This window comes from Alexandromys fortis, unplaced genomic scaffold (assembly GCF_014885135.2).
Source record: "Alexandromys fortis isolate MF-2015 unplaced genomic scaffold, M_Fortis_MF-2015_v1.1 scaffold_54, whole genome shotgun sequence".
NCBI classification, from domain to species: Eukaryota; Metazoa; Chordata; class Mammalia; order Rodentia; family Cricetidae; genus Alexandromys; species Alexandromys fortis.
In genome coordinates, this window is record NW_026067958.1 from 85,759 (window position 1) to 96,100 (window position 10,342).

General features: G+C 37.1%; 1 protein-coding gene across 1 annotated transcript in view; it reads left to right on the forward strand.

Annotated features, from left to right (window-relative positions):
• Malrd1 (MAM and LDL receptor class A domain containing 1) overlaps positions 1-10,342 on the forward strand; it is a 463,630-nt gene that overhangs the window by 74,121 nt on the left and 379,167 nt on the right. The window contains exon 8 of the mRNA XM_050152697.1: positions 849-1,011. Coding sequence (XP_050008654.1) covers positions 849-1,011 — 163 coding nt within the window. The remainder of the gene's footprint in view (positions 1-848; positions 1,012-10,342) is intronic.

The window sequence follows — 10,342 nt, forward strand, 5'->3', positions numbered from 1 at the left end:
TATTTAAGTAGTGCTTAATAGTTACAATATGGAAACTCGGAAGATGGTTAAGTTGGTAAAGTGCTTGCTGAGAAAGCAAGAGAGCCTGTTTTTGCTGTCCAAATCCCACAGAAAATCCAGGTGTGACAGTTTAGCCTTGTAAGCCCAGAGATCTAGGAAAGTTAAGATTCACTGAAGCATGCTGGCCAGCTGTCCTTACCTAATTGATAAATGGCAGAACAAATGCAAGATCCTGCCTCAAAAAAGTCAGCTCTTGAGAAGCAACATCTGAGTGTGATCTTGACATGCACCACAGGAACACACAGACATACACACAGATACATACAGACACACAACACACACACACACACAAACACAAACACAGATATATACACACACACAAACACACATACACACACACTTTGCGGTATGATTTGGTCCTCTGAGTGTGGGTGACAGTTGTGGGGCAGGGGCAGACTATGAGGTTATCGTCAGTGAGACCAGAATTTATCCCTACTGCTTGTACTGGCTTTTAGAAACACATTCTCTTTGAAGGGATAACTTGCTCAGCCTAGGTAAAGTGGGGAGGGCCTTGGTCCTGCCTCAAAGCAATGTCCTGGGCTTTGTTGACTTCCCATGAAAAGCTTTAACATCCCTGAGGAGTGAATGGGAGGAGGAGAGGGAGTGGGAATTGGGATTGGTATGTAAAATGAGAAAAAAATATTTTTAAAATATAAACAAAAAACAAACAAACAGAAAGGAAATCTTAGACAGGAAAAAGAAAAGAAAAAAGAAAAAAGTGCTGCAGAGTATAAATTACCCCTTCCTGACATGTTCATTTTGATTGTCTTTATTCTGTTTCATTCAAGTTCTGGAGGTTTGTACATTTGAAGAGAGAAACCTATGTAAATGGTACCAGCCAGAGCCTGCAAATTCACCCCACGACGCAAATACATTCAGGTGGGGACTCAGTAATGGGATCAGTATTCACCATGGGGAAGAAAACCACAGACCATCAGTAGATCACACAAAGTAAGTGGCTGCATATTCTCAAAGCATTTCCTAGGAAATATTTCTGGGACTCATCTTATCCTAGGTCAGTATGATTATAGAGATTAATGTATTGTTGAAGAACAAGAGGTTTGCATATATTCTTTCACACTACACTAGGGAGAAAAAAACTTAAAAAAGCAAATGGGACTGGCAAGATGCCTCAGTGGGTAAACACATTGGCTGCTAACCATGAGGGCCTGGGTTCAATCTCCAGGACACAAATGGTGGAAAGACCAGTTCCCACAAGCTGTGCTCTGACTTCCAAAGATACACCGTTTTATGCAAGCATCTATGTGCAGACATGCACATCGCACACATAGAATCACACACACACACACACACACACACAGACAAATGCACACAGTTAAAAGCAAGGAGGGATTCTGAGACCTCCATAGAATCTGGTCATAAACAAACATTAAAGTAAAATTATGTAATATTTTAATTTCCCTTTTCTGTGAGAAACAGAATTTTTAAAGCTATTTTATTTGTTTGCTTATTTGTTTGATTTTGCCTCTGCCTGTGGTCTTAAATATTCGAGTCAAACACTTATAGCATGAAAACTACTGCTAATTTTTTTTAAGTATTGAGGCTGACGAGACATCTCACTCAGTAAGAGTGCCGAGGAAGGAGAGACAGGTAGAATTTTGTGACTCCCTGGCCAACTTGGCAGGCCTACTTAGGACGTTCCAGGCAAGGGAAGATTCGTCTCAAAAATAAGGTCGATGATGTCCTGAGAAAGGAAACAGAATTGACCTCTGGCTTCCACACACTTCTGCACACAGTTGCATGTATAACTTCACACATGCACCTGTTTAAATACAAAATGTACATGTACTTGAACATATACATACATAACACACACATGCACACACATAAAGTAAAATCTACTCATTGTTCTTCTCTTTGAATGTCTTCCACTGTTCTTGTATTCATCCATTTCTTTCTACATCTATCTGCATTTTCTTTTTCAAATAATTTCATTTACCCCAATTTCTAGTTTTTTCCTCTTTCTCATTCTTTGTGTGTTTCATATACATATGAACACAGGCAAATGTCCAGACTTTCTTCATAGACCTATGAACATATTTTATCCAGTATTTTGTAAATCATGTTATTAAATATTATCTACAACTTAATTTAAATTTTAATTTAGGGACTTTCCATAATTTATTAATCTCTACCCAGTTCTTGGACTTCCAATTAATTTATTTTTCTACAGTGATGTTAGCTCTGAGACGATAAGCGGATATAATGAATACTGTCTGAGAAACATTGTTTTAATGGGATTGAAAAAAGAAAAAAATGTGAGTCTAGTTCTTATTGGGAAGACCTCAGTGAAAAAAAGATGTCAAGCATACCTCATTGACTCCAGAGAAAGTGGAAATAGGATTAGTAAATATGGGTGAGCTCTTTCTGCACGCACGACAAATGAAAGAGCACTGGCTGGTGATGCACAGGAAGAGAGGTCTCCCCCAGACAGACAGAGCAAGAGCAAACCAGACGGCAATGTAACCTTTTCTTTATTGTATTCGCCTTTAGACCATTTATTCACTGTAATAGTTCTCATTTTTGGAACTATATGACTATTTCATACCTTTGAAGGCAAACTTTTTGGCTGGTATAGCAATAATCCTGTCTCTTGGCTTCCTTTTTCTTTTATATATTACATTTTACAAATTAATTTCAGCTTGGCGACGACATGTACAAAGTAAGAACTATGAAAGAAAGTTGACAGTCCCATGATGGCAAAGACTTCGCATTTACAGTAACCCCAGCCCAACTTGTTGGAGAGACCTTAATTTATTTTAATATAGTATAATTTTTCATCTATGCTTTTATTAGCCACTGGTTAGTTCATATTTGTAAAATGGTATGTTCTCATGTCTATAATCATGTATGCATTTTTAAAAATATTAATTTTTCTTAACAAACGGAGACTGTTTCCTCTATTCTCCTGCTTCTCTTCCCCCATCTTCCTGGTATGATTTCATTTGAATTTGTTTTTTATGTATTTCATTTTATATGGGAGGTATAGAGCCTCACTTGCAGTTTGGGGCATTCTGAAATTTGCTATAAAGACTAGGCTGACCACAAATCACAGAAATCCACCTGCCTTTGCCTTCTGAGTGCAGGAATTACAGGTGTGTACCCCATATCTGGTGATTGAATTTAATCATTATAGTTCAGCAATATTGTGTCTTATTGAAAGCTATGTCTGGATACAAAATGATTTATGATTTTTTATTTACATTGAAATTAATAATTGCCTCATCTTTTACTTTCTTAATGTGTTTTACCTAATCTACTCTTCTAAGTATATAACTCATCTTTCCAGCCCCTTTGTTTTCTAGAAAAGCTGTCACTGCAGCCCTTTGGCAGACTGTCATCTGAATTCCCTCTGATGTGCCACATAATTCTTCTTCTAGGCTCCATCTTCATCTACCACAGAAGTACAAAATCTAGGCTCTTAACACTGTGACTTCTATCTCTGGCTAAGCCTGCACTTCCTGTATTATCGGGCATCTTTATGTACCTTTACTGTTTGTGTATCTCTTTAAATATTAGGGATTTTTCACATATGATGACTCTTTGGGTATCTAGTAATGTTAAGGTGTAAAAAGTTAAAAGTTAACTAAAGAACTGAACCAGACTCTGACATGGAACTCTTAACTGTTAACTGATAAATTCATACATGCTAGTACATTTCTCCATGGTGATTTTTAAGACATTTACTTTTCATCCTAGCCTTTGACTCCCAAGTCTTATTGATAAATAGAATGATAGAGATTTAGTTAAAATTATATTTGGTGTCAGTAGCAGGAGGAGGATCCACCAGCAATGTACACTTTCTAATTTTAAATGGCTAAATGTGCCTTTCCCTAATGTTTTATTCCTCACATACTGTACTTAGTAAAAAAAATAAAAACAACAGATTTTCCCACCTTTAAATTATATATTCAATGTGTGTACAATTATTCTGGCTACTTTGAATCTGGGCCTTTATATAGCAGTCAGAACCTATCATACTATTTGAAATATTAATTTGACCTCAGAAGAGTCCTTACAATTTAAAAACCAGAAGAGGAATGAACGATTTGACTTAGGAAGCATATAAAATTTTTCAAATTCACCAACAATGCAATTCACCTGTAATCATGAGCATATTTTTCTCTCCTAACGGGCCCTTTCCTGATAGCTAGTTTCCATTATGCTGTGTTGTTTTAAGCTTTCATTTTCTTGTTTTCTATGAAGCTTTCTCATTCATTGCCTCTCTATATTTCATCTTAATCATTATTTTAGTTGAGCTTTTGCTGTGTCATTTGTTACTTCTTATCATTTATTTTTCTAGAGTCCAGTAGAAAACACCTGTGTTCTTTTATGCTCTACAAGTAGTGTGTCTAGTGTTCACAGTTCGCAAGCTCCCTCTTCCTTTTCTCAGTCTGATTTCAGAGAACTCTTGCAGAACTCATTAGAGGGAACTGTGGTTATGTTTCAGTTTCTACAGTTAAGGCAGAAAGATCCCTCAGCATCTATGACTGCTGCTTCAAGAGAACATTCCTCCCCCCTGATCATATTGATCAAAGTGCTTTTAGATTCAAGGGAAGTCACCAAGTTAGCATCTTGACATTTTCTTTGGGTTAAAGTTTTCCCTTGTTTCCTGAGCTCTTTCATGGTTTTTCTTCTAGTAAATCATTTGTTTGCCTTCATTTGATTTAAATGATAACAGCATAGCTGCTCGTAGTTTACAGAGTGGCACACAACAATAATGTGTTGTCTTAATCACTTTCATTAGTTAGCAAGCAATGAATTGGAATGTCCATATACTAAATAGTGTTGGGCTGCTTCTGACTTAAAAGTCAGTGGAATATCCTAGAAACTTCTCTTGTATGTGTAAAGAGACGCTGTGAAGTTATGAAAGTAAATTTCTACAAAGTAAAATAAGGACTAGATTAGAGTTGTCCCTGGGAGTACAGTGTACATGAAATATGTCAATATATTCTATAAGGCAGCAGCTGGTTTCTGTCTATCCTTACCTCCCCGCTTCCAATAAGCTAGAAAATCCTGGAGGAATCCCAGGGACTACATTTCCCAATCTGTTGCATTGTTTTTCAACTGTCTGGCCTGCAGTAAGTCTCCACAAGGAGATAAAGCACAAAATTAAATTCATTTAAAATAAGAACACTTAACAGATGCTGTTAAATTTCTATACCCACATGACAATGAGCCTTGAAGAAGGCAATGGCCTCAAGCCCACAACACTCCTGCATACATCTCTGCTTTTCTTCAGGCTCCATCCTCAGCCAAGGGAGGCTGTCTCCTCCATTCTATGCTGCATACATAGTAAGCTTCAAGCTCTGATTTTCAAATTTTGTTTTAATTGAAGGGAAGCTTTGCCCATTCAGAAAATGTGCCCCTTTCCCTCCTTCCTATAGCATGTGATTCTAGAAACACAAAGGCAGTTTTCAAAGCCTTCATCTCTAAAGAATTTTCAAGACCTGTATTGAGAATTTAAATAAATTGTGCCAATTATCCTCCCTTACAACCCGCTCCCTAAGCTCAACCCAAGGCAAAGATCACTTCTGGTCCAGTACAGAAAAGATAATTTTAAGCCAAGTGCAAGAAGAAAAAGACATGCTCATATATTTCAAAATATTCTTCCACTTTAAACACTTAATGAGGCAATAAAAAGTCTAGATAATTCATGCTAGGAGAGGAATATATAGGGAATTTTCACCATGTATTGGAATCCTAGACAAGGTCTAGAAGTGAGTGTTTTTCTACATGAAAATAAAATGACAGGCTTAATAGACGGATATTTCCAAGTGAATTTTGCTTTTTAAAAATATACAGTTTGTACATCTGAAATGAATTCTGTGATGTAAAATTACAGGTGCAGTCTTACTTTTCATTTGTTTTCAGTAGCATGTCACCATTTGATACAACTAGTTCATTTGTTTCGAATGCATTTGACAGTCATTGCCTTTTTTAAGACTAAGCATAAAAAACAGGAAGTTGATGAGGGCACTCATCCTGCATACAGCTTAACAGCTGGCAAGATGCCTCCCAAGACTGCACAAGGTAGAAAGAAAGGACTATCTTAGCTATAATTCAGCAAAGTAATAAAATGAAAAATTGACTTAAATCACCTGAAATTTGCCTATTTTCTTTAAATTGGGGTTAGGTAAAATCTCATTTTCCTCTTATAGTATGAAAAAAGAGAACATTGGGAAGAAAAGTTATCTTCTTATTTTTGAAAGGGTAAAATAATGTGGTGAGGAGGAGGAGGAAGAAGAGGAGAATGGCAAGAACAAGGGAAAGCAAAGGCAGAAGAAGAATAGGAGGGTGACATGGGGGAGAGGAGGGAGCGCCGACAGGCATGAATCTGTACCTTTAATTCTATAGAAACTACTAGGGACTTTGTCTGGAACCTTTGTCATCATATGAATTTGTTTAGAAATTACTGTATTTTAAAAATGAAGCATGACACTGAGACTATGCAGGACTTGACTGTCACCTCATTCCATGGAGTGTGTTTGTATATATTATATATGTCAGTTCATGGCTAAGCACTGGAGGTATTATACTCATTTTTATCTCATATAGTATTCTTTCCAAATCGGCTTTGCCTTATTAAATGCACATCACATGCTTGAATAAACTAAACAAAATAAATAGAAATTTTATTTAGAATTTTTTATGAAACTTTTCATGAGCATGGGCTCATGGTCATAGGCAAAATTAAGTTCTTCATGTTTCATTATCTAGAATGATGTTTGATAAAAACAAAAATAACTATGCTTTCCAGGTTTGTGTTTTCAGCTATCTTGTTGGCTAAACGAGTACAGCAAGGTGAGGAGAGTGTCATTTACCAACAGTATCCGCAGTTGATAGGGGAGAAGCTTTAGTAGGTACTTGAGGCATATTTAGGACTATGAATACAGCACCCCAATGGGAACCCTGAAATGGCTCATTCATTTCCTTGTTTTTTTGCTTGTGTTGTTTTTTTTTTTAATTGTTTAATATGAGACCATGTTTTGACATCATTAAGGTAGACATCTCAACAATTGCATCAGTAAAGTCCCTTTCAGGTCTATCTGATAAGGAATTGACCTTTTCGGGTACTGGATTCTACCCAGAAGCAGGAGGACTGTGTCTAAGATCCTGGCAAATAGTGCCCTTCTGCTTGTACTATACACTTTACATCCAATGTACTGACTTACGTTTAACCATAATAGGAAGGGTCTCCAAAGTGAAATTCACAAGAAAGAATACCCTCTTTCTTACATGAAAAGCTGAAAGCTATCATTGTAGGGAAAAAAGTAATTGTAGCTCTTGTTTCTGATGCTGGCACGACCAGAAACGATATGATGGCAGTAGAATATAATGTGAAAAATAATAGAGATGAATGATGTCTAAGCAGAGCTAACATGAAAAGTCCCCCAAATATTACAGCTCAAAGACACTTGTTTGTCTAAGAATTAAGATAGATGGATAGAGTTAATTTGTGAGTGATAACAGGGAGCCTGATTTTTGCTGTAATCTGTATACAGAGAGGAAATGATATACTGTAATGTTTAGAGGAAGTTTGAAGTACAGTATGGAGGAGAGGTAACATTTCATGTGGCACAGTGTAGATTGATATAAATGGTTTAATTTTTTTAGTGTTTTTATTGAGCTATATATTTTTCTCTATTCCGCTCCCCTTCACAATTAGAGGAAGATGCATGACTTCTGCCTTATTGTTTTTGGGTTGATTTGATCAGTTGTTGTCCTGGCTTGCTGTCCCACTACGGTTTACATCCAACATCTTAGATAAGCTTGCTATAATGGGCACAGTCTTTACTTGTCCTTATTTGTTTGGTTTTAGTTTTCATGAGAACCTTCATACAAACATTAGTTATCTGTTTTATGTTTCTAATAACCAGGGATCACCATATAAGTGGGTTTTCAAAATGATGTCCTTTTAAAATAAGCTCATCATGCTGCATTTAAGCTTCTCTGTTGACTCAGAGGAATTAAAGTACATTGAAGAAAAGTTATCAGTACAGTACACACAAAGCCCAGTAGATACACTGTGAGCTTTCATAGGCGAGAAAGTACATCTGCTTCCTCCTACAGTTGTGTATTCGGTCAAATAGGAGCTGCGAAGAACAACGCACTTTCTCCATGGCCCACAGTGCTTGTGTGAATGTGATGATTGTGTTTTGAATAGTAAAGAGATATTTATGCACAGGATGATGTAGTTTAATGAAAACATCTACATATCTCTGGCATTAGGAACATAAATTGTTCCTGAGAGTTATATGGTATTCAAATTAAACGATAAACCAAGAGTAAGGGTAGTTTGTATTTTAGTAATGCTATCGGGTACAGTCCCGTTCTCCTAAGAGGTGTTACATTAATCTTAGAGAATCTATCTTCCCCAGTCATAATGAAATGCAAAATAAAGTATCCTGTTCCCCACCTCCCCACTCTCTCTCAGGGAGTTTCCAGGGATGTTATCACACAAAAGTTGTGCTCTTCAAATTCTCCTTGATATCCACGAAAAGGTCGTTTATGTCAGTTAACCAATGGGACAGATAAGACCTAAGTCAGTTTATTTGAAACACTGTATTTTCTTCTGCTTTAAAAACTAAATGACCAAATGATGGAAGGTGGAGGTTAGTGATATATATTAACTTGTATTCTATATCCAAAGACAAGTATATCTGCATGGACTAACACTATAACGTTTATTAAAATATTTTACAAACAGAGATTATATTGAATACTTTTGTAAAATAAGAAGGCAGTCCTCCCAAACCTGGTGGTTCAGCGCTATAATCCCAGCTACTCGGAAGTTTAAGGTAGGGTGATATAATTTCAATACCTACCTGGGCTATAGACTAAATTCAAAGCCAGTTCATTTAACTTCATGAGACCCAGTCTTAAAAAAAAAATAAGACGCATTCTGAAAATCTCTCATGTCTATTAGTCAGCTGAGAAGGCTTCTTTCCAAGGATTTTGTTTGGCATCCTAACTTTTGTATTTCTAGTTTTACTTCAGTTTGTGTTTCCTTTTTGTTTGTTTGTTTGTTTGTTTGAGACAGGGGTTATCTATATCTTTGGAGCCTGTTCTGGAACTAGTTCTTGTAGATCAGGCTGGTCGCGAACTCACAAAGATACGCCTGCCTCTGTCTCCCAAGTGTTGGGATTAAATGTGTGTGCCACCACCGCCTGGTGCCACCACCGCCTGGCACTTTGTGTTTTTTAGTGATTCTATATCTACTTTCATGTCATGAAATTCTTTCCATGTTTCCCATTGTTTCTTAGTTTTTCATTAAGGCATTTTATACCCTTCTTTAGGCCCTTGAACATATTTAGAATTGGTGTTCTGAAGCCCCCCCTTTTTTTTCTGGTCAGTTAAATTGCATTTCTCAGCACTAATTACAATAAGGCTACTAGATTCTGAAGGAGGCAAATAGTCTTTGCAGTTTGTGTCTTTGATTTTGTGTTGGGATCTAGGCATCTGGAGTTATCGATAATTGGGGTGTTCTTGGTGTTGATATCCCACATGCTCTTTTCTTAATTGACTGGATGGTCTGTTAGGTTCTTTGTTTGCTGCTGTGTTCTCTTGACCCTAGGCAAGTGTGGTGGCTGTACAGTCCATGGTGAATAGTGTTTTCTCAGGCTATCCAGTGGCACAGAGGAATGACGTTGTGTTAGGAGAAAATCTGGAAAGGGCAGAATAGAGTCTGCACCAAGATCTGGATTTCACGGGAATAGAAGTAGGACAGGAGGAAGGGCTCCTGCAAGCAGGATGCTATAGGACCAACTGAGGGCTAAACAGAATGTTTTCATCAAAACTTTTACCTCAACGCTCAGGGTGACAGAAAAACTCCAGTGGTATGGTGTATTTCAGAGATAGAGGTATGGCGGTACAATAGAATTTTCAGAGTCTGTGGTAGCATGAAAAAGACCCTTATAGGTTTAAGTCAAACAAAGTTTCTGCAATGAGAGTGGGTAGTAGACACATGGTCCTACCCCTAAACAGTAGTTTTCTGCAATTGATGCCCATTTGATATTGGCAAAGGGAAAGAAATTTTCTGTAATGAAATCTCATTTGGTGTATCAACCACACTTCAGGGCAGGCTCCATGCCCAGAAATAATTGGTCAATAGAAAACAAACTCAATGGTATTTTTTTTATTTGTATATTCTCGAACTTTCTCTCATTTCCTCCCACCCCATTTTTTTTCTTTTTTTTAATTGAGAATAGGAAAAAAAAAGTTTCCGCCTCCTCCCAGCTTCCCATTTCCCTCCCCCCCC